Below are 23,859 nucleotides of genomic sequence, written 5' to 3'. Positions count from 1 at the left end.
CCTGTCCCCCAGCCCCGTGGGCCGCCTTACCCCTGTCCCACCCCACCCCCCACGGGCCCAGCCGGCTCCACGCAGCCCCGAGGGCGCCCGGTAACGTCCCGTGGGCACCCCGCGGGGGCTTTATGGGCACCCCGCAGGTCGGGGCCCGGCCCCACGCACCGCACCCCGCGGCCTCCCCTCCCCTCCACCCCCCCCACCCGCCGCGGCCCGCCCCGTGCCCTCCCGCTCCCCACGCGTGTCCCCGCCCCGCCTGGGCCCCCCCCCCCCCCCCACTTCCCCCCCCCCCGAGCGGCGCCGGCCCCTTTAAGGCGCGGGGCGTTCCCCGGCGCCCAGCTCTCGCGGGACTTGCGGGCCGCGCTCTCGCGAGGCCGAGGCTGCGCGCCGATTGGCTGCGGGGGGTTGAATGTAAGATGGCGCCCAGGGAGCTGTGAGGGGAAGAGGCTCGGGGCCGAGGCGGCGGCGGCGGCGCGGGGCGGCGGCGGCGGCGGCGGGGCCGGGGTGAGGCGGGGCCGGGCCGGGCCGGGGGGGAGCGGGGCGGGGCCGGGGCCGGCGGGGAAGGGGGGAACGGAGAGGGTTGGGGGAGGGGAGGCGGCGGCGGCGGTTCCGGGGGCGGCGCGGGCCCGGCGGGCGGGTGGGGGGGGGGGGGGGGGGGGGAGGAGGGAGAGAAGGGAGGGGGCGGCCCCGCCCGCGGGCACGCGCGCGGCCTGCTCGCGGGCACGCGCGGGGCGCGCCCCCGCTGCCCGCCCCTCGCCTCGTTACCGCCGGCCGTGTGCGCGCACCGGAAGGCGCCGCCCCGGCCTCGGCGCGGCCCTCGGCGGCCGCCGTCCCGGAGAAGCCCCCAACATGGCTCCGGGGGCGCGGCGCCGCCTCCTCCCCCCTCCTGCTCCTCCTCCTCTTCCTCCTCCTCCTCTTCTTCATCCTCCTCCTCCTCCTCCTGCCGCCCCCCCGGGGAACAAAGGCGGCCCCGGGGCTCTGGGGGTGGCACCGGCCCCGCAGGAGGAGCCCCCCCCTCACCCTGCCGGGGGCACCGGGTCCCGGTGCCGGGGCTCTCCGGGCCCTCCGGGCACGGTCACCGCTGCTGCTCCTTGTTCTCAGCTCTGCCTGCACGGCCCGGGGCAGGTGCCGGCTGTTCCGCCCGCTGGGTGGGTTTTGTTTGTTTTGTTTTGTTTTTTTTTAAGTAAAACGCCCCTTAAACGGCTAAACCGGGCTTAGAAAAAAAAAAAAAAAAGGCAAAGGAGCTGGGGATGGAAAGGGCTTCTTTGTTCTGTCTTCTCCAGAACGTTACAAGGCTAAGGGCTCAGGACAAGAGCAGCAGAAACACATGCACCATGGTGACTGGTGAGTCCGGACCGTCCACCTGCCGCGAGTCGGGTGTGTGTGCTCGGTAACCTCCGCCTGAGCTGTACCGACTAACCGTGTGTGCTCGCGGTCCTCGGAGAGCCTCTCGAACTTATCGCCTGGAAATCGCGGTCCTGCCGCCCGGGGAAGGATCGCGTCCCTTGGTAGAAGAAAGCTCACTGCTCGGAGGCTCCTTTTTGTTTTTAAAATGCAGTCTTAAAAACGTGCTGCCGAGGTCTAGTAAGGATGGATGCTCGCTATTTCTAACGTGTGGCTAATGGATGAAAGGAACGCAGACATTAGCCTGTTTTAGGAGCGTTAAAAGTGGCGACTGCAGCAGCGAGCTGTGCGCGTTGCAGTACAGAAGCCTGTTGAATGCACCACTGAGCCTTAAGGGGCTCTTCTGTCAGAAACAGGTGGGTTTAGTTTAAAAAATGTGGCTTCTTGGTGCGGCACTGCTTACCTGAGTCTTCACCCGGACCTGGTACCTCTGCAGCCGTGCACAGTTCTGTGAAACACAGCTCCGAGCAGCTCGGTGCTCGTCGTTAAAATAGCCCTGAGCAGGGCGATTCACAGAAACCTGGCCCAGGCTGCTCCGTTACCTGAGCTACCTTCAGCTCTCTTCTGATCCCCAGAGCTGGGGGCTGTAAAGCAAACCGAGGGAAGGTCCCGTTGCAGGTTTGGAGCAGGAGCAGTGCTGGAAGTACTGCGGGGCGCAGTGGGCTCCGGTCTGTGGCTGGATTTCCAGTGGTTGAGACGGGCGCGTCACTGTTACAGGCGTTAGCGACTGTCAGCGCAGTAACTTCGGGTGGATAACAACGAAGATGTTTCCATGCTAGAAGAAAGCACAAGAGCTTCCTTCTCACGGCGCGTGACAGGGCAAGGTTCACAGGACTGGGCTAGCAGGCTTCTGACTTCCATGCTTGCTAAAGAGAGCTGGTTAGGATGGAGCAGCCGAGCTGGGGCAAGGGTTTGTGTTTAAGCCATTCGTGCTGTTCGTTCCGCTTCCTGGTGGTCAGAAGAGGTAGGTGATGTGCTGGTGGTGGATCTCCTCATTTTGGGGCTTGTTGACTTCGCATCTGGGTTTCTGGTGGCTTCTGGTCTCTGCTGTACAGGAGCACGGCGCACGTCCGAGCGGCTCTGGGTAGAAGGGCTGGAGTTCTCAAAGTGATGTCCGAGCCTTGACAGGGTGATGTTGGGTGACGTAACTGCAGCTCTTTGGGTTAATGGATAACCGCTGTTGAAAAGAGCTGCCCTGCTCACCTCCCCGCTCCTTCCCGTGACAAGGTTAACAGAAAGCGAACAACCTAAGACTTGATTCCCCGAGCCCTTTCGACATAACAAGCACGAATGCAGCAGCGAGGAAGAAGGCAGGGCCTTTGCCGAGAGGTGAGCCCTCCCAGCTCAGCAGCACCTTGCCGTCACGCTGCCTTCACCGTAAGGAAGAGCACCCGTAGCGTTCCCTCCTGGGCTCCCAGCGTGGCATCCTCGGGGCTCGTGCCTCAGAAGCCTCCCCTCTGCGAGCCGTGTCTCCTAGCGCACCTCTGCGCGGGCGTGCACGGTGACTGCCCTCCTGAGAGCTTCCCTGTGGTGCTGAGGTCAAACCTTGGAAAGTTCCGAGCAGAAACCTGGGACAAGTGAATGTCCCAAAGTGTGTTTTCCAGCTTGAGAGGCTCTAATGGAGCTCCTTACAGTTAGGTGCGAGACTTGTGCGAGTGTGCCTGGTCTAGGTCCTGTCTGAGGCCTGTCCGAAGATGCATCAGCAAGGTTGTTCCCCATCAGTGTCGCCTTGGGCATGCTGTCAGCAACCACCTGGGAAGAGGTTAATTAGCAGAGGTACAGGGCGTTGGCTGGGCCTCTTCAGTGGGGCGAGCTGAGTGTTGAGCTGAGAGATATCTGGCTTTTTCTTGGGTGGCTCCCGGAGGAGAGCTGGGGCTTCCCTACGCTGACTTTTACAGAATTGGTGCGTTTAGTAAGTGAACGCTGTCACCTTGTGCTTTTTATCCCTAAACACCGATGCACGTTTCCAGTATATCTTCTGTAATGACCTCATAGAGCAACAACTGCTGTTAATAATTCCTGAAGCCGTGCGTTCAGCACCAGCCGCCTCGTGTGTTCCCCTTGCCTTTGATATTCTTTTTCCGGTGGGCCTGGTTCAATGCACTAGCCATGAACCTCCTCCGTGTAAACAAAAACTCCTGTGTGTTTAGACTCGCGTCACGTACCAGTAAGCGCGGTTAGGATTTGCTCCGGCGCTTGCTGGGGTTGGTGGGAGCTGGGGTCGGGCCTGGGGCGTACGGCTGCGCTCGGACGGAGCGCCGCCGACAGCCTGGGACTTGCTGCCATTTTCACACGGCCGTGGCAGCCTTCCGTTCGGTCAGAGGTTTCTGTCCCGGTTCCAGTCGATTAAATCGCTGGGAAATGATTTAAACGGTTCTGCTTTTCCTGCTTGCTCTCGTTAGAACTGCAGCCAAAATGCGCATACAGCGGTGGCGTCCCGTTCCCTTCCTCTGCACGGCTGGATCCAGTAACTCTCCTCTTCTGGTCCCAACCCTGTGCTGCTTCACATCTTCTCACAGCCCTCTCAGTAGCTGGTGGTGTTACAGCTCGAGTCTATTTACCCGTTATCGGGACTAACGAGTGCCTTAGAAACAGCCAGTACGCTTACTGCAGGAACCGATTGTGGGTTTAAACAAGTCAGGAGGAGAAGGATGCTGTCAGCGCGTACCCTAGAGCTTTCTGATGTTCTCAGGTGTAGTCATCTTTTATTTCTCCCTTGCTCTCGCTTTCCCCAGTCCCCTGGTTTCCTCAGTCCCCGTACACGGCACGTTTCACGTAACCTCTCCCTATGCTAAAAGCACCATCCAGACCTGATGCCGCTGCCGCCTGTTTTATTTCTAGAGCTCTCCTCCTCTGTGCCTGTAGTTCCCGGTCCGAGGAACCTCTTGATTCTAGCACTCTCCTTCCGCTTGCTCTGTCAGACCGACAGGGCTGTGCTAGTCCTGAGAGCAGCGGATGGATGCTGCATCTGAGGCTTCCCCTTAGCTGCCTAGAGCAGAGCTGCACGGCCTGGTAGAACGCCCCGCTTGGTTCTCCCACCTCTGGGACCGCAGAGCAGGGCCACGGATGTTGGTTTCCGAGCTTCTCTCGCTAATACTGCATGCCGCAAATGAATGAAATAAGTGGCTTGGTTTAGTCCGTGATGGGATTTTGCTGGTCTGGGTGAAGCGCGGTGCTAGGAGACAGTACGGGGCGCTGAGCCCTCTGGGACGGGCACCGCGGTCACACCTGGTTGTCGGTCAGACTGCTGAGGGTTAACTCGAGAAGGGTGCAGTGGTGTGAGATGCCTCCTAAAACTAAAGCACCTGGCCCAGGGCATCCGGCTGTGCATGTTTGCTAGTTTCCTGTGGTACTCGGGATGAGGAATGAATTACTGGAGCTGGGAACATCCTTGCGCTGGAGGAGTGCCGTCGTTAAGAGTTTTAACTTTCTCTTTCCTTAAGGAACCCTCAGGACCTTGCAATATGAATAATTCTCTGGAGAACACCATTTCCTTTGAAGAATACATCCGCGTGAAGGCGCGAACGATCCCCCAGCACAGGATGAAGGAGTTTCTGGACTCCCTTGCTTCCAAGGGGCCGGAAGCCCTGCAGGAGTTTCAGCAGACCGCCACCACCACCATGGTGTATCAGCAGGGTGGCAACTGCATTTACACGGACAGCACAGAGGTGGCTGGGTCTTTGCTCGAACTCGCTTGCCCTGTGACAACCAGTGTCCAGCAGCAAACTCAGCAAGAGCAGCAGATACAGGTTCAGCAACCCCAGCAAGTCCAGGTAAGCGTCTTAAATCATCTCTAAGCGTGTGTGTGACTTGCTGACCCACGGCGCGGTGTGCAGAGCCAGCTACTGTCTAACCTGAAACCACAGGCAAGCACTTAAGAAGCAGGACCAATTAACTTTATATAGAACAACACTATTTCCCTTTCATTTGAGGAATTTGGTAGTAAATTTCTCTCTTGACGGTGCCTCCATTGAGCCCCTCCATAGGAGGAGTAACATACATAGCAATGTGGTGGTGTAACCTGTTTGGGAAATGGTTGACAGTTCTGGCATGTACACAGCTCCCTGAAGCCGTGCGCTCCGCGTGAAGCAGCTATAAATACCCTTCCCCCTCTGCCGGTCTTACTTTCTCTGGTCGTTTAGAGCGGCCCTGGGATCTAACTCTCCATTACTATTTTCTTAAAGTACTCTTTAAATGATTTTACGTGAATATTCTAAAAGTTGGAGTTCTTGATCTGGGTTTTAAGCTGGGCGCAAACGCAGGTTGGTCAAGTGATGAGCTCTGGTAAGATACCCAGAAAGATGCGTACGTGTCAAGGCAGATCACTCCGTTGCACAGTGGAAAGAGTCTTCTGCAGCTTTTTTTTTTTTTTAACAGGTCTTAAAGTAATTAGTATTAAGTATTGAATAAGCAAAATCCAGCGCCAGGCAAAACCCATAGAACTTAGAATGACTCGAGTAACTGCCTCGGCCCTCAAACACATTTCTTAAGCAGCTCACAGGTGGCAAGGCGTTTACCAAGGTTCCTTTACTATACGTCTCCAACCAGCTGAACTCGGACTGCAGCTCTGGCTCCGATACACCTCAGATACGCATCTTTCTGCCTTCTGTAGCATGAAGTTGTGAGCTTTCTTCTGCAACAAATGAGGGTACGGAGACAAATGAGCGGAGATAAGGTCACGGGGAGCTGCCGCAGTGCAGTAGGCTTGTGCTGACAGCTCACTTGTGCGCTCTTCCCCTCCAGTAAAGACAAACTTTCCTCTTTCACTGGGTAACTTCTCTCCAGTTACTCTTTCTGTTGAGTAAATGAATGCTCAACTAGGACTTCGCTAACCTGTTGCCCTACAGTAACTTGTGTTGCAGGGCTTTTGAAGAACAAAAGCCTCTAGTCTCGCAGACAGATGCCTTAGATCTCTGTGTGAGTCTATTAAAACTGGTCAAGGGTGCTTTTGGTTCTGCCAGCTAGCAGATTTTTTGGGAGAAGTCTCATTTTTCAGTTCAGCAGAAGAACTAGTAGGAGAGTCGGGTGGTTTTTTTTTCGGTGCCTCAGCCTTTAAGATGCTGAAGGCCCCGTAACAATTTTACAAGTTAAAAGGAATATATATATATGATTTCCTGCTGCTGCCGCCTCCTTTCAGAACTTCTCAAAGTTCACACTTGACCGTTGCAGGCCTTGTAGTAGCGGTGATAGGGAGGGAGGTCATATATCACGCACTCCAGAGAAAAATAAACTCCTGACCTTCTTGGAAATAACTGTAGAGTTGCTGCCAAAAACCTGTTCCTATTTTTTAAACTAAATGGCCTGCACCTTGAGGAGAAAAATATCTAACGGAAGTCAAACTTTCAGAAGCCTCTCCTAAAAAATGTTGTGTACGCTTTCTGCTTTGTTTTTGGTGCGACTCTGCTTTAAAATACCTGCTTTAAAATATTTGCTTTCGCATCTGTCAGTGCAGACCCTACTTAGTGTTTGCACTGCCTAGTGCTGCCTCCCTTTAGCCTGTTGCCAGTCCCCCAAACACTGGTGGCACATCTGGCACTAGGTACAGCTGCAGCTTCTGTGCATCGCAGCGCACCTGGGTTCACATGCCTTTTAGCTTCTGGATCAGAATGATCTCGAAGGGAACGAATTAACCTTATTTTTTCCCCAAGAACCGGGTGGAGGAATGCCTTTACCCCTTGGCGAGAGCGCTTCGGTGCTCTGTCTCCCAGGGTTTCTGACTGAGGTGTGATTGATGTTAGACCCATGACTTAGCGTTCGCCTGTTTCGTGACGGTCGCTGTGGCAGCGGTAACGGAGCGTGGTGCCTGAGCACGGCGGGGCTGTGACGGGGACGGCGTGCCACCGGGGCAGCGCGCCCCGCTCGGCTGCCTCGCTTTGCTGAGCTCCATCCACGTCTGCTGTACTGTGAGGACTTTCCATCGCCCTCCGAAGGCTCCGAGATTTTGATCAAACTTATGTCATCCCAGTACTTGACTCGATAATCCGTTTAGTTCTTGCTAATCCAATTGCACATCGGCGGAAGACCCTTTCAGTGACGATGCTTGTGGCTGGCAGTGTGACAGCGGGGCTGGAGGCGACTAATAATATCGCGGGTCAGATGACCCCGCGGCTCCGAGTGCCGATGACAACCTTATGATCATAAAGATAGACGGTGCTCAGGTTTCATCCTCGGTGTTGCTGTGACACAGACTGTACCTGGCTGCTGCTGATTTTATTTATCCTAGCAAAGTAAATCTCCTGTTTGAAGGAGAACTTGCCACCTTAGGGTTTTCTTTCCTAAAACGTTAAACAAATTGTTAACTAACGTTTATTTCAAAGACTAGTGGGAGCAACTGCTCAGTTAGGTTAGGTACTAGTCCGTGCTGCCGTGAAGTGTCTTGGAGCTCCTTCCATGGCCGGTATCACAGCGATGCCATTACCCATCTTAAGGAATAGTTCAGTGTGCCAAGTTGTCATACCCTGCTCCCTGCATCCAGGGTGTCTGGGAAGGGCTGCGTTTTGCTCCAGTCAAGGAAGAGTTTGTCAGCTCTGCCTCTGGTGGCGTTGTTGCCAGCTGGTGTTGAGCACTGAGGCCATAGAATTGATGATGCCAGCAAGAGGTGTTAGCACTGACTTCCAGAGCACGGTATTTCTGCACAGATGGTGAACCTCTTCCTCCTTTCACTTCTCATCTGTGCGTGCAAGAAGATTTAGCTGAAAGAATATCAGAGGAGAGTAAGCGTGCTTGTGTAGGATGTACACAGTGCACGCAGGGAAGATCCTCAGTTCTGGCCCTTTCTTTAAGACAGTCCGATGGCAAGGTTGCTGGAGCTGGTTGGACTGGGGTTGTGGGGAAGACACTACAGGGGAGCAAGGTTGTCAAACTACATAGGGGATGGTGAAAAGACTGCATAAACCATGAAAGCTTATGCCTTTCTAATTGCTCAGTTCCTTATGTGTTGGCTGTTCGTCGTCTTCTGCCTTCCCCTGGTCTGCTCTATGACTTCAGACCGCTCTAGGAAGCTGGGCAGTGTTAATGACATGAGGCAGGAAAAGATGCACTTAAGGAGCTCAGAAGAAAACCTTAGCCCTGGCTCTGCGCAAAATGCATACTTCTTTCGCTTTTGATGGATGTGGCTTTCTCTAACAGGAGGTAGGGCTCCTGTTTGCTTATCTTTGAATATAAGCAATATTAGCGTAGCAGCTAGTATTTATTACCCTTTGCTGAGCTGAGTTTGCCGCTTCAAAGAATGGTTGTGATCAAGAGGGATGTTTTAAAGATAGCCCATTTTTTTATGTGGAAATAGGTTTCTCTTCAGGAGGGGGAGGTTTTGTTCTCCCTGGTTCACATGTTCCAGCTGTCTCGGGTCTAAATCCTGCCCCAAAGTACAGTGTGGCAACATAATCCTGGTACGGTCACTGTTCAAACACGCAGAGACCCAGCGTGGCACGTGGAATTGTCTTACTGATGTTGATGAATGAGCAGAGGGAAAAAAACTGCAGTGAGAATCTGGTGGTAGTTGTGAGAGGTTGACTTGTACACTCCCCGTAGGCCTTGTTTACTCTGATAGATAGCAGAGGACTTCCTGTAAAGCAGCTGAATAGCAGCTTCAGCGTTTCCTGCTACTTAGGGATCAGGCTTTTCACCTACTGCGTACTCGTGTGCATGCTCTAGGTACCTTCTGATGGAAGCTGAGAAGGAACCCCTTGTTCCAGTGGTGGGTGTTGGAATTACTTCAGTTTAGGACTCTTTGAGGGCAGTGCGTTTTCAGCCTGGTTTCCCTAAACAAGGCTACGCACCATGGCTGTTCTCCTCTCGTTAACTTTCTGACCAAGCGGTTCACCTCCGTTGGTTTGCCCAGGTGTGGAAGTTTGAGGTGCACCTGCAGTAAGTACCTCGGGTGGGTTGGGAGCATGCTTCCTGCAGCAGGCTTGCTGCCTGCCTGCTCTTACCTCTCCTGGCTTTGGAGCCTCCCTCTGGGATCACCTTCAGGTGAAACTGAGGCACAAGCTGCAGTCTTCCTGTGACTTAGGATTTTTCCAGCTTGGCCACTTACTTGCTCTTTGCATGTGCTCAGTTCTGGACAGAATGTGTGGGTTTTGCTGTAAGTGACAGAAGTCTTCCTTTAAGGGACTTACTTTTAGTTCTGCCCTCCTGTTGCAGTACAGGGCTGACACGTAATGCTTTTGATTCTCTAGTCTACTACTATGGTCCAACTTCTAGCTGTTTCATGGCAAAAAATGCATTTCTCTTTGTGATTGCAGCCTGCTGGGAAGTGATTCTTTCCGTGCTGCTGCACCCAAACTCCTGACAATAAGCAGTCGCAGCACTGTAACTTGGTTGGTTTGTTGTACCAGTATAACTCAGGAATTCCCAGCATAACACATCCTCACTTTAAATCTTCGCTTTAAGGCTGGAGATTGTTCTCTCTGTTGTTCTTGGCTTGCAAACTTCAAACATTCCTCTCTGTACAGGGTCTTTTTAAAAGTCAGCCACCGATGCTTTTTAGTGTAATTCTTTGTCCTTTTGTCTCAGATACCAAGCTCCTTCAAGGAGGTCGATGTAAGAGGTGTAGCGGGCAGACCTTTGGTATTCGAGAGGAGCGATCTCTGGTCAGAAACACGGTGTCAGCAGTATGGAGAGCTTCCGCTGGTTCTGGAGTCTGCCTTCTTGCTTGGGTCTGGGCTCATTCTTTGGGTGTTTAAAGAAAATAATAATAACTGTGTGAGCTCTAAAGCAGCAGCAAGGCATTCTAGCTGTGGGGGGTCAGGAGTATCGTGTGACTTGAGGTCTTGGCTCCTCACCTGCTGAAAGTTAGGGAAGTTGCCCCTGGCTTTCAGAGGCAGTAGGCTTAGGTTCTAAAGGCAGAAAGGAGAAAATGCTGTCTTGTCTGGTCTGTTCGTAGCCTCTGCCTCTTGCAGACGACACCTCTTGCTTAAACCCATTTCACCGCCTTTATAAGTGTGCTCGCATGCTGAAATTTTTCATTTCAGAAGCAGGCTTTCAAGTCGCAGTGCCAGCAACAGAAATACTTTGTATGACGTGAAATCAGTAACAGAAACTCTAATGTAAAATTGTGCCTGTGATGGCGGTGGGGGTGCTTTTAAGGTGTTCTTAGTCAACATTTAGGACAAGAGGGAACGGCCTCAAGTTGCACCGGGGAGGTCGTGTGTGTCTTGTTACCTTGCAGGAAATGATACAAAGCCCACATCATCTGGATTACCGCATGCTGCACGCAGCTGACAGCAGGAGCCTCTAAAATTCACCGTTCTTCCTGAGAACAGAATGGGTTCTTAACAGGAGGCGACTTCGAATCGGTCTGCCACTGGTGCATTTTGCTATCCCACTTAGTGCTTAGCAACTCTTAATTGGCTGCAAATGAAGCCATAACGTTTTTTAAAACTTTTAGAGGTCTCTTTGGGAAGTGGGGTTGAGATTTTGTTTATCTGTGCAGCGTAGACCTGAGTGAGTGTGGAGTCTGTTCAAACGTTAGGTTAGCTTGACTCGCTCTGATGAGTGAGATAGAAAAGGGTGAGGCAACGTGAGCAGGAAGACGTGGTTTTGGGACTAAGTCGCTTCAAACATCATGTGGCCCTTGTAGGTGTCACGAATAAAGCTCTACGTCCCTCAGCGGGATTTGAAAGGAGAGGTCGAGCAATTCCCCCCCCTTAAGGTCTGGCTTTAAGGAAGCCTGGAGAAGTGATGGTGGAAGCCTGGGACATTGCTTCTAGAGCAAGGCAACGCAACAAAGTGGTTTGGGGTGAAGTGGGGAGGCCTCTGGAGAGGAGAGCAGACCTTGGGTAGGGTCCTGGGAGAGGAGATACTAGCTTGAGGATATTTATTTTCGCTGCACTAAAATGAACTGTCCCCTAATATATTTTGTCCATATTATTCAGCATTGTGTAAGTGCATGAGCTAGAAAATATAGCTGAGTAACTTAGACAATAAATGGAATTAGTAAATGATTAAAACCAGTTAACTTACTTCTTTCTCGGTGACAATTATACTTCTGAAGCCTAAAAACACAAATGCTGTAGTGGTGTCCTTCAGCTCACGACAGATTCACATGAAACGTGCAATATTTCCTGTGTTAACACCTGCTTGTGTAGTGCTACTATTAACAGTTGGTTTCAAAAGAAGATTTCTCTGCTTTGTGTGGAAAGAGCCAAGTGCTGGTTTCGGCTTACCCGTGGTTCTCACCGCCTGGCACTGGCAAGTGATCCTGCCGCCATCTGGGGCCGGGGTTGAGAGCAGTAAAATCGGTCTTCAGAGCATAGTGAGGATGAGACAAACTCCTGCGTTTTGCAGCAGGAAGCTTCACATCGGAGTTGTGATGCGTGATGAGTAGGTTAACGTACGGAATTGTGAATCTGAGCAGAGAAGACTGGAGCGCGGAGCTCCAGGGACGGACCAGCCGTGCCGATGGCCCCGCGGTCCGGTCGCTGGCGCTTGCTGGCCCCTAACTGCCGAATTGGTGTCGTTGCAGGTCCAGGTCCAGGTGCAGCAGTCACCGCAGCAGGTCTCCGCCCAGCAGCTCTCTCCGCAGCTCACTGTCCACCAAGCTTCGGAGCAGCCGATACAGGTCCAGGTGCAGATCCAAGGGCAGGGGCAGCAGCAGGCGTCCCAGACAATACAGAGCCAGTCTCTTCAGAGCCCCAGCCCGTCTCAGCTGCAGGCGGCTCAGATCCAAGTGCAGCACATGCAGACTGCCCAGCAGATCCAGGCTGCCGAGATCCAGGAGGAGCACATACAGCACCAGCAGATCCAGGCCCAGCTCGTGGCCGGACAGGCCATTACTGGTGGCCAGCAGATCCAGATCCAGACGGTCGGGGCGCTCTCACCTCCTCCTTCTCAGCAAGGCTCTCCGCGAGAGGGAGAGCGGCGGATCAGCACGGCCAGCGTCCTTCAGCCGGTGAAGAAACGCAAAGTGGATATGCCTATTACTGTATCGTATGCTATTTCAGGGCAGCCAGTTGCCACAGTGCTGGCCATTCCTCAGGGCCAGCAACAAAGTTACGTCTCGTTACGGCCAGACTTATTAACGGTGGACAGTGCCCACCTGTACAGTGCCACTGGGACCATTACTAGCCCCACTGGAGAGACTTGGACCATCCCCGTTTATTCTGCTCAGCCGCGTGGTGACCTTCAGCAGCAAAACATCACCCACATCGCCATCCCGCAGGAGGCCTACAACGCTGTCCACGTCAGCGGCTCGCCGACGACCCTGGCTACCGTGAAGCTGGAAGACGACAAGGATAAGATGGTGGGAAGTACTTCAGTAGTGAAGAACTCTCACGAGGAAGTGGTGCAGACTCTTGCTAATTCGCTCTTTCCAGCGCAGTTTATGAATGGCAACATCCACATTCCAGTGGCAGTGCAGGCTGTGGCAGGGACGTACCAGAACACAGCACAGACAGTGCACATATGGGACCCCCAGCAGCAACAGCAGCAGCCCACACCGCAGGAGCAGGGGCAGCAGCAGCAGCAGCTACAAGTCACTTGCTCAGTAAGTTTAACTTCTGGGTCTCGCTCCGTGATTAACAACTTGCAGGTGTTTTGGGGAGAGGGGATGTGAGCAGACAGCTGGTGTGTGGGAAGCAGGGATGGCTGTCCTGTAGTCTGGGCGTGACATGGGGCATTTGACGCCTGATAGATGTGGGGCTGCAGCATGTCGATGTTGGCGCATAATTATAGGGTGCAAAGCTGCCCAGAAGAAAGTTCAGTGTTGCTCTTTGTAGTGTAAATTAGTAGATAAATGCTCATTGCTAGCTAGCTCCTTCCTAGCAGGTATCCTGAAGTCTGTGGGCTTCTCCTGACCTGCTCTAGGGGTGGCAGTGGAGTGGCAGGGACCACTGCAGCGCAGCAAGCTGCACAAATATACCGGTTGCCTAGTCGTCGGCTACTTTGTGTTATGCAGCACGTGGAGTTCACAGCAGATCTGGTGCCCAGGTAAAATGGCAAAATCTGAGTAGCTGTCAGGGCAGACTCCGTGGATCAGGTGTACCTGGCTGTCACTGCGGGCCCTGCTGCCAGCAAATGCCTGCAGTGCAGGAACACAGTAACGACCAGTGGCAAGTAAAGCATCTCTTTGTCACGCCTGGCAAATGTGACAGCCAAATGTGCTGGTGTTTTTTTTGAAAGGTTTTATTGCGAACTTTAAGCCATAGTTAATTTTAAATTGGCTTTTAAAACTTGAATAATTAGGGCGATTAGTGGCCTGTCTTACTTGTGCAAACAGACGTCGTTTTTCTGTTATTATCAGAAAGTGTAGGGATTGATCTGTCAGAGCCTGTTTTTGCTGAATGGAATGAGAGCAAAAATACCCGAGTGTGCTAGCATAAATATTGTTATAAATTCTTTGCAGTTTATAAATACCACCGCTGGCTTTATAAAGATGTATGTGCCCTCTGCTTCGTCAGCAAGCACTGAGCCGGAGAGGATTGCTTTGGGCAGTCACATCTGATTGTTTCTGGACCGAGTCAACCTCGGTGGGCTACAGCGTCTTCCCTGGAGAGGGCTCCCTGCACCTCTGGGTGTCCTCTTTTGTACAGCTGTGCTTTAAGCCATGGCTCATAGGTCTTGTAATGCGTGTGCTGGTTTGGTTTTTATTTGGGTGGGGGGTTTTGTTTTGGTGGTTTCAAAGAGCCTGCTGGATCTTATTTTTTTTCCTGTGTTGGTATATTAGAGATCATTTTATTGCTTTTGGCTACTTAAACAAGCCAAGTTGATAAAAACTTCTTGCCTTTCCACTAAAGAGGATTATTTGGGCTTATTTCTAGGGTATTTTAAGAGTGTGAGGCACATTCATAGGATCCTTTCTGAAGCAGGAACTCCATTATTTCTTTGTAAAGCTTCTGCTAACGCGGTGTACCCCTGTGCGTAGTGGTCTGCAGTTCTTGGGTATCGGGCAGTTTTTTGATGACAAGTCTGTGGAATAAGCCCTACACAGGGAGGCACGTGTTCTTCCTCTGAGGGCAGTAAAGCTGCTACAGGTGAGCATCCAACTTCTTTCTGGGTGTTGTCTCTTGCAACTGTGAGACCGAGAAGTTTGCTCCCTGGCCCCCAATGTCCTCTGGCGCTGTGCTGCTCTGGGGGAACAACACCAACCTTTGCTTCTTGCAGCAGCTCTTTCACGCATCGTTCTTGCTGCCTGATGATCCCTGTCGCAGTGTCAGCTTAACTGCTGCTGACTGGGGCAAGTTGCAGCTATTTTGCCCTATTTTTGTAGCGCACAAGAAGTCACTTCAGAAGCACCTTCCAGGCCTGTGCACTAACCCCGGGCTGTGTGCCCGCTGTTGCGGCAGGTGACGGCTGTGAGGCCAGGGCAGAGGACAGCCCATCAGTTGGGCTGGCGGAGGTGGCTGCCTCTCCGCAGCTTTCTGTTGGAGCCCAGTGGGGAGGACGAGGGTGGAGGCGCAGTGCTGGCTCCTGCAAAGACAAGGTGTCAGCTCGCCCTTGGACTCCTGGCCTCCCAAAGACAGAGGCTTGCTTGACAGCCTCAGCTTTATTGCCTTGATAAAAGCCGAAGCCTTTCAGTCAGCCTCCTGCCGCAGCTGTGGCGATGGAGGCGCTGATATGCAAACAGCTATTAGGAGCTGATGTGAAAACAAACCAGCAACAAAAGCACACGAAACCAGAGGTAGGCAGCCTGTCTGAAAGCTCCAGTCTGAGGCTCTTACAGGCTTTGCCTCTTCAGCTGGTCGGTTGTCTCTTTGTTTTCTTGTTCCACTAAGAAAGGTAGAGGCATTCCTAAATCTCTGCACCACTTTCGCTGTGCACTGGAGTACTGCCAGAGCAGTTCTGACTGAAGATCGGCAGTATCAAAGGGAAAGTTACTTCATTGTGGCAAAGCCTTTCTTTTTGGGGTGACTTAAGAAATCGAAAGCAAAAGTGTTCAGATGTAGGGGTTGATATCTGTGTAACAGTCAGGGTTGCCAATGATGATTTGACTAAGGGCAGTAAAACTTGAGGTTAACCTCGTTAACCAAGGTGGCGGTGAGACTTTCAGTGGCAGGGGACGGAGAAGCAGGAGTGAAGAATGTTGAGTGAGTGCAGCAGTAGAGTTCGCGGTTCCTTCCGGATACGTGCCACTGATTGCCTGTAAAATAAGTTTCAGTTTGAGGTAATCCGTGATGACTTAAGGTGCTGTTCCAAAGTAAACTTCTGGAGGTCTGAGGACCGGGTTATGTCTATAGCAGGACATGTTGTAGCTGTTCACAGAACAGTAGCTAGTGTGCAGCAGCAGTGTTTGGTAGTTGAGAGCACTTCATTGCAGCTGGATGAATGTTTTGATACTGGTGTTCTAGCCTATTATTTTACATCTCTTACAAATTGCTTAATCTTACCAGTTTGTGTCAGTGAGAGCAGAGCATATTTGTTCTGTCTACCTGTTAAATACAGGCTAATGGAGAGAGCCTGCCCTCGATGGGCAAGGGTGGGCGGGATGCTAGTAGCATACAACAACAAGTGTTCCCAGAGCCTGGCTCAGGACAGCCCAGGTGTGGGCTGTAGTTGTTTGTTTTGCTGTTTGAGAGGAGACCAGAAGTCTGTTTTTGAGAGGACTTCAGCCCTATGAAGATCCTTGCCTTTGAACTAGCTTCTCTGTGGTATTGTAGCAAGGATTGCTGCCGGCTGCTAGGTCTCCTGTGGTGTTCTGCAGGACTTCTGAATGCATCAAACATCAAGTTGTGTGGATTTGCTGAAGGGATTTTAGATATGTCCGTTCAGACAAAAAACAATACTTGGAGAGACAAATACTCCTCCTTGAGCAGCAGTTCAGGTTAGACAGCAAAAGCTGCGTTCCCTGGATGGATCTTGTTAGAGAGGGGTGTTGCAAAAGGCTGGTCTCCTGGGGCTAGGGGTAGCACTGCGCTACTTCTTTTTTTGTGTAACTTTTGCATATTGACGTGTATATAACCGAAATATTTTCTGTCACAGGCTCAAACCGTTCAGGTTGCTGAAGTTGAACCACAGCCGCAGCCACAGACTTCACCTGAACTTCTACTTCCAAACTCTCTGAAGCCAGAAGAAGGGCTTGAAGTGTGGAAAAGCTGGGCACAGACCAAGAATGCAGAGCTGGAAAAAGAAGCCCAAAATAGGCTAGCACCTATTGGAAGTATGTGTCATGACAGATTTTCTTTCCTTTCAAGTAGGGATTATTCAGTGACTGAATGTTAAGGTGTTTTTTGAGAAGAGCGCTAAACAATTTTGTTCCATCAGTGATTGTTTTTAAGTTTAAACTTTGATTTACTTTGCACTACTAATTATTGCATGATCCAACTGCCACAGGACATGTTCCAAGGGAAATATTATAGGTCTGTGCTGAGCCAACTTGAGCAACTAGTCTGGTGGCTGTAGAAAAAGGATATTATGTGACTGCAATGTGTGGACAAACAAAATGGCTGTGCATGCCAGCCACGCTGGTAGGGCAGGCGTGGAGTTGCTGTTTTCCTGTTGCTGCGGGGCAGCATTTCATTGTGGCCATGGTAGAAGAAGGCGGTCGTCATGCAGCTGGCAGGGCAGAGTCTTCCTCTTGGATTCTTGCCCACTTATCTTTTAGCAGATCTGACAGCCCAAGAACTTGATTTATTTCAGTTTTCTTTATTATACGGAGAGAATGTGGTAGTACTGGGCCTGCCGGCTAGAGTGGCGTTGCTGGAGACACGGGAAATCATTCCTGAAAGGTCAGAAATAATATGGCTTTATGGCTTAAATAATATGGCTTTGTTTTGTTTTCCAGGGCGTCAGCTGCTGAGGTTCCAGGAAGATCTCATCTCTTCAGCTGTGGCTGAGCTGAATTATGGTCTATGCTTAATGACACGAGAAGCTCGGAATGGTGATGGTGAACCCTATGATCCAGATGTGCTCTATTATATCTTCCTGTGTATTCAGAAGGTAGGGGGAGGACAGTTATATGTGCAGCAGAGCGGTGTGTGTTGTCAGAATATGTAGGGAGATTATATGTTTAAAAAAAGGGAGACTGTGCCTTCTATTGAGCTTCCCAACAGTTTCATAACAAAAGACACTCTGGTTCTTACATTTAAAAAATAAATTATAAAATAGTGGTGTAGTTGAAACGTACTATGCAGCAATGTTTTCTTCTCCTGAATTAAGTTTGTGAAGAATTGTTAATAATTGAGTTCGGTATCGTGGTGAGAACAATAAATCCTTTTAGGCTTGGTTTTCTGGGGGAGAGGGGAGAAGAGGAGTGATGTTTGAGAAACCTGTCAATGTCAGGATTTGATCGAGCTGAAGCTTTACAGGCAAGAACTTAGCTTTGTGTGGGCTGGTAATATTGGTGTGCTTTCTGGAAGAGCTGCAGGAATAGGACTGAACTCTGATAGGAAAATTGGGTATCTCTTCTTATCTGAGAAAATCTAGAGTACACAGGACAGTTATGTGAAGTAACTTCTAATGAACACTTAAGAGGTGAATCCAGTCAGCTTTGCTGTCTAAAATGTTTTTTCTTCCTGTCTTAGCATTCCCATGGTAGTGACTGAGGTTACTTATCCTGTACTATCCTCATTGCGAGGGTCCTCACTTTTCTAGGCAGGTTAGTCTGCGGTGCTACGCTGTGAAGTGTTTGAGTAACTAGGTGCTTGAGCTCTTAGGGTAAGGCCTTGTCTGACAGGAACATACGACCACTGTATTATACGACTGTATACGATATACTGTATACGACTGTGTTGTGAATCTCTTACAGTATCTCTTTGAAAATGGTCGAGTAGATGACATCTTCTCAGATCTCTACTATATTCGGTTCACTGAATGGCTGCATGAAGTTCTCAAGGACGTACAACCTCGTGTTTCCCCTCTTGGTAAGAACTTGCCTTTATGAACATTAAAAGTTTCTGGAGCTTGGAATGTTTAAATGGAACTACAGCTTGAGTGTAGTCTGAACAGAAATCCTTTCAAAATAATTAATGTCCCTAGGATGGATCACATTGATAGGGAGAAAAATGTTGCATCTACAGTGAATGCTGAGGTTATTGCACGTGTCAGGCTCTAGCTCCGGTTGTTGCTGAGGATTATTTGATGATTACTTCTCACCCATGAGAAGGCGGATAGTTGAGATTTTGTACTGTCATGAGGTTGGCTCGCTTGGAAGCCAGCTGATCCTCGATCCAAATCGAGCTTCCTCATCTGAAGCACTAATACATCTTGCCCCTAATATGTATTGTAGCTTTGGGAGATGATGCAACACCCTTATGTTGCCATGTAGCCAGATGGCTATGGGCTGCAGGACCAACTAAAAATGCATGGTTAGAGCCTCGACCGCTGCAATGAAATGCAGCTCATCTCAACCTTGTGTTGACAAGATGATGGCTACAGGGGTGGAGGAGGAGTTTGAAAAGAGACCAGTTTTGTGTGTAAGAGCTAGGGTAAGAATCACATTTATAGAGCGCAGAAGCCTGCTTTCTTAGGTCTTCGTTCCCTTTGATCTGATTAGGTGTCAGTGAAGAAACTATTGCTTGTGTTCAGAAAAGTAGCTGATGTTACTGGCTAGATAGCTAAGTAGCTCCGTGAGTTTTGGAAGCCTTTTGTTTTCACTCTGGCTGTTTGATCTGTGCTTTGTCATTCCACAAGCCCTGGAGTTCATACTGCTGTCTGTTTTTCTATTTATCTGTGTATTTGGAGTATAGTATTTCTCTTCTACACAAAGGAAAAAAAATCTGAGAATCAAAGGATTACTCATGTGTCCAAATACATCACTTGGCACTGTGTGCTGACTGAAGCTGTGCGCAGGGCCAAGAGCTGATTTGTTACACTGGCCTGCCTGCTCTCACATATTATTGGATTAGGAGCATCTGCATTGGAGTTGGGCCATTAATTACAAGCTGTTTAAGTGCGTATTTATTTCTCTCTGGGATGGGATGTATAGATATATTGCAGGAATATATTCTCTACAACTTGAGGTTGACGTATATATACGATTGTTTCCTAAATGTACTTGCTATTTAAAAAAAAATACATTTGTGCAGCAATGAATCTGACATCATTAAAGATCTCCTCTTTCCCTTAAAATTTATAGGTTCTCTCATACTTTCAGACTATAAAATGCTGCCTGTGTTCCTGCTGTAACTGTCTCCTGGCATGACACTGACTTCTGATTCTTGCAGGTTACGTCCTCTCCAGTCACGTAACAGAAGAGATGCTGTGGGAGTGTAAGCAGCTGGGAGCTCACTCCCCTTCCACCTTGCTCACTACACTGATGTTTTTCAATACAAAGTAAGTACTTAGGTCTTTGGGATATTTTCAGCATAAAAACTTCAAGTACTTTGACAGGGATGGTAGGAAAGTGCTGCATTGGATTAGGGCAACATCATGATTTTTGTGTGGTTGCAGACAGCCCTCTTGCAACCCCATGAGGCAAAGTAGATGCAGTACAACAAGGAAACGAGCTAGCAGAGGGAAACTGGACTTCTGGCTGTTGCATGCTTTGCTGCTGGAACAGTCTTTAACAGTGTTGATCTGAGCTTCAGCTGGTTCACGAGGAGTAAAGATATCACTTTATCACGCTACATCACTGTAGCGATTGTATCCTCTGAGTGTCTGGTGTTCTTTTCTTGCTGCTCAGATACTTCCTGTTGAAAACAGTAGACCAGCACATGAAGCTGGCCTTCTCCAAGGTGTTGAGGCAGACTAAGAAGAACCCTTCTAATCCCAAGGACAAAAGCACGAGTATCCGCTATCTGAAGGCTTTTGGCGTACACCAGACGGGCCAGAAAGGTAGTGTCTAGAAGTTTTCTTTGGGAATATTTACTTACTGGGCTTGAAGAGACCTGGAGATGTCTGCAGGTAGGGCCATGAGAACCCAAGGCTCTGCTAATTATCATCAACAGCCTAACAGTGAGTTTTCTGTGTGTTCTCTCTGAGAGAGCACAGTACCTTCTAATAATAAGTACCTTTTGAGGACACATCTTACCTGAGGAATATAGGACTCATCAAGAGCTGAGGGTAACTTTTCTGTTTTTTATGGGCAAAGGGACAACTGGGTGTAAGTGCTTATGAACAGGGAGAGAAGCTTCTTTGGGAGGACTTCCCTTATTCAAAGTACTTGATGCAAGTGAGCCCATGTAGAATTCCTACATAAATGCGGTCTGCCTTCCTAAAAGCACAGACCCAGGATTTGGCTCAGGCATCTTATTCTCTGTAGTGAGATTTCTGTCATTTGGGACACAGGTAAAGTTGGAAAGATGGGTATGGGTGGGTTGCATTGTTCAGCAGGCCTGGGAACAGAGCAAGCTCTCCATATAATGCTCTGAGTACTTACAACCGGGCAGTTTTGCCCTGGAACAGCCATACGTCTCTTACCAGTTACGGCACGGTGACAAGATGCTTCAGAGCGCTGAAGCTCTGTGGCATTGCTCAGTTAGTCATGCTTCTCGTTCAGCGTGTCTGACAGATTTCGGGGGGGTTGCTCTGTAGTTACAGATGACATGTATGCGGAGCAGACTGAGAATCCAGAGAACCCCCTGAGGTGTCCGATAAAGCTGTATGACTTCTACCTCTTCAAATGGTGAGAGCCCCTGTTCCACGTGTACCATTGCTTGTCTTCTGTGGCTGTGTTGAACTGCGTCTTGTAGCTGGCCTGGTTTTTAGGGCAGTGTCTTATTGTTGGCACAGTTTCTGCATTTGCATAGATTTACATAGCTGGGGAGGGGCATTGATATGAGAGGGTGAAATTTCGTGATGTTGTCACCTAACGTAACATACAACTTCTGTGGTATTTAAAGAGACAAATCCTGACCTGTGAACTGGCTGATTTTAATTTCATACTCGCTCTGAAGGTTTGTTGCGTTGGCATGAGCTCGCTGTTCTGCCTGTGACTTGCAAACAAACGATCTGGAAGCATCTGCTACTTGAGATGAGGGTCCCATTCAAATTGGCTTCTGAACAAAAACAAGGACTGGAAATTGGAGGGAGGCACAGAGGACTCGCCTCTAAATTATGATGATTCTGATAACTAAAGTGCGTGTTCCTCTTCACGGATTGCTCTGCAGCTAGCCTAGATGTCAAAAATAACCTGTTTTTGCTCCACTCGGAAAGACCTTTAAGGCCAAGTGTTAGTTATACTTCCCAGTGTGAAATAGAGGTTACTTCCTTGTAGTTGTCGCCATGACTTTTTAACCTTGGCATGGCCTAAAAACTTTGGGACCACCGTTTTCTCTAGGAGTAACTCCGTACCTACAGAACAAGTACCTTTATGTCTCGTCAGCCAGATGTCCCCAGTCAGGATTTGTGGAGCCTGGGATGAGGACAGTGGTGGTCTCTCCCTCCCAGGACATTCCGTTAGTCTGGTTATTTCTGATCTTCCCCACGCAGCCCCCAGAGTGTGAAAGGCCGGAATGACACGTTTTACTTGACTCCGGAGCCAGTGGTGGCCCCCAACAGCCCGATCTGGTATTCCATCCAGCCGATCAGCAGAGAGCAGATGGAGCAGATGCTCACCCGGATCCTGGTGATACGAGAGATTCAGGAAGCTCTTGCCGTGGCTAATGCCAGCACCATGCACTAAGGCATCCTTCTTGGCTCGGAAGGGGTGGGGTGGGGTGACGGGGGAGGGACAAGCAAAGATAAATTGTACAGACTTTTACACTAAAGGAGATGCCTAAGTTTTTGGTTTTTTATTGGTGTAGTTATGAAGCCCTTTTAGGCTTCTTCTCTTTAAAAGAATCTAAAGGAAAACCTACCCATTGTGTATCCTACCCAACACATCAAACTGTTGGAACCATTGGAGGCTGCATATCCCCTGCAAGCTGGGAGCTGTGGAAAGCTGCTGGTTGACTCTGTTTTTTTTTATGATGTAGAAAATATGAACTACAGAATTGGCCTGGATGACTGGGGCCTCTGTCTCCTTGGAGCACGTGCAGCCTAGAGGGCACAGAATGATGGATGGACCTGCTCAGCCAGTGGAAGAGAGGCAGGCATCTTCTTTTCTTGTGCTTGGACGTTAATTTGCTGTTATCTTGGAAGGAAGAGGAGAGAGTGAACTACAATTGTCATTTATACAAAGAAAAAAAAAACCAACAATTTCTATTCAGACCTTTAAGTGACATTTTTAGATGTTAAAAGTACAAACTTTACCACACTCTTCTTTTTTGGCCTAACGTTGAGGCCTTAAACCTTGAGGCTCCTGTGCCTGATGGAATTCTTGTAACATACACTTGTGTATCATATAAAGATACCACCCTGTTTCTCTTATGTATTCTTACTCTAGTTGTTTATTAAGAATGACGAGCACGTCTTTTCAACATGCCATTGAACAATGTGTCTTTATTTGGGGAAGAGTGAGCTGTGAGGGTGGGGGGGTCATTATACAAAGATCAGTATGCAAACCGGTTGTTTTCATCCCTGTTTGTGCTTTCCAGCTTGAGTCTGCTGGACTTCTTTCACCCCGACAAATGAGGAAGGTAGAAGGGGATTAACTTCTATTGAAGGACCTGGCTGCTTGCTGATGGAAGCTCAGTGTCAGGCTAGGAACGTGGGATCTGTGAGACCAGCTCAGACCGTCAGTCTGTCCTAATGTTCCGTGGCCAGCCTGTGAGGCTTCACTCCTAGGCAAATCCCCCTCTCCCCGCCTTTACAAACACACCATACCGACCGCATGGTGGAGGGGTGTTGGAGAGAAAAGGGCCTTCCAGGAGCAGCACGTGTGCTGCTATGTAACAGCTTTTTCAGAGTTTAATACAGCTGTGTAGCTTCTGGCATCATTCATGATCATAAACCCCAACCCTGTAGCCTTGCCTTCCTGCATCTTAAGTGGTTGCTCTATTCTATATTATTAACAAATAGTCTGCTCTTTTGAAGCCAGCGGGTAGCCAACCGTGCTTGAAATGGGAGATCACTCTAGCCAGGCTTGTTATTTGTGCCACAAGCTTCTTGGATGCGGAGAGGTGACTCTGCTTCTAGAACTTGTCTTCCTTGCTTTTCCATCTCATATCCCTTCCCCGTTCCGAAATATATAGGCATATACTTCAATATATATATATTACAGTAAAAGAACTTGTGTACAAGCAAGTAAATTTCTGAAGCTTCTGTTGGCCACCACCTGTCTGTATCGAGGAGGAAGGTTTGCCCTCTCTGTTGGGTGTGCACCGGGTAAATCTGCACATAGGATGAGGGTAGGCATAATGTTGTCTGCTGCTGTGCTTCTGATCCTGGTAGAGGTGTGTGGGCCTAGAGAGGCTTCGAGCCTCTGATGCTTCATGTTGACAGTGGTATTCCTGAGAAAGCAGATGTGCTTGAGTTGGTCGCGAGTATGATTAGTTTGTTCCCTGTGTAGGACTCTGTGCTTAAATAGGTGCAGAGAGGTGAAGTAGCAGCTCGCTGTTACTTACTGGTACCTGCACTCTAGACTTGTAGCTTAGTTTCCCACCTCAGAGTTATGCAAAGGGAAAACAGCATTGGGTCGGTGCCCAGGTCCCAGTGGGTTCGTTGGGAAGATGGCACCTGCGCGGTGTGTCATGCTGGAAACTCACC

General features: G+C 50.0%; 1 protein-coding gene across 5 annotated transcripts; it reads left to right on the top strand.

Moving 5' to 3' along the window:
• The first annotated feature begins 383 nt into the window (after positions 1–383).
• On the top strand, positions 384–22,581 carry QRICH1 (glutamine rich 1). Of its 5 annotated transcripts, none has more exons than XM_050712776.1 (11): positions 384–405; positions 1,278–1,338; positions 4,842–5,171; positions 11,864–12,883; positions 16,315–16,492; positions 17,117–17,271; positions 18,080–18,194; positions 19,497–19,605; positions 19,955–20,106; positions 20,806–20,896; positions 21,703–22,581. In XM_050712776.1, exons 3-11 carry the CDS (start codon positions 4,863–4,865, stop codon positions 21,893–21,895), a joined length of 2,322 nt encoding a protein of 773 aa, XP_050568733.1. In that variant the 5' UTR covers positions 384–405; positions 1,278–1,338; positions 4,842–4,862; the 3' UTR covers positions 21,896–22,581. The 5 variants fall into 5 exon arrangements, with proteins under 5 accessions (XP_050568733.1, XP_050568731.1, XP_050568732.1 ...); XM_050712774.1 differs by lacking the exon at positions 1,278–1,338 and having other exon boundaries at positions 390–405; positions 21,703–21,896; positions 22,188–22,581; XM_050712775.1 differs by lacking the exon at positions 1,278–1,338 and having other exon boundaries at positions 390–405.
• The last annotated feature ends 1,278 nt before the right edge of the window (positions 22,582–23,859 follow it).

Source organism: Cygnus atratus, chromosome 10 (genome assembly GCF_013377495.2).
Source record: "Cygnus atratus isolate AKBS03 ecotype Queensland, Australia chromosome 10, CAtr_DNAZoo_HiC_assembly, whole genome shotgun sequence".
Classification (NCBI taxonomy): Eukaryota; Metazoa; Chordata; class Aves; order Anseriformes; family Anatidae; genus Cygnus; species Cygnus atratus.
Note: the sequence above shows the minus strand (reverse complement) of the source record. Positions and strands in the feature narration are given on the sequence as shown.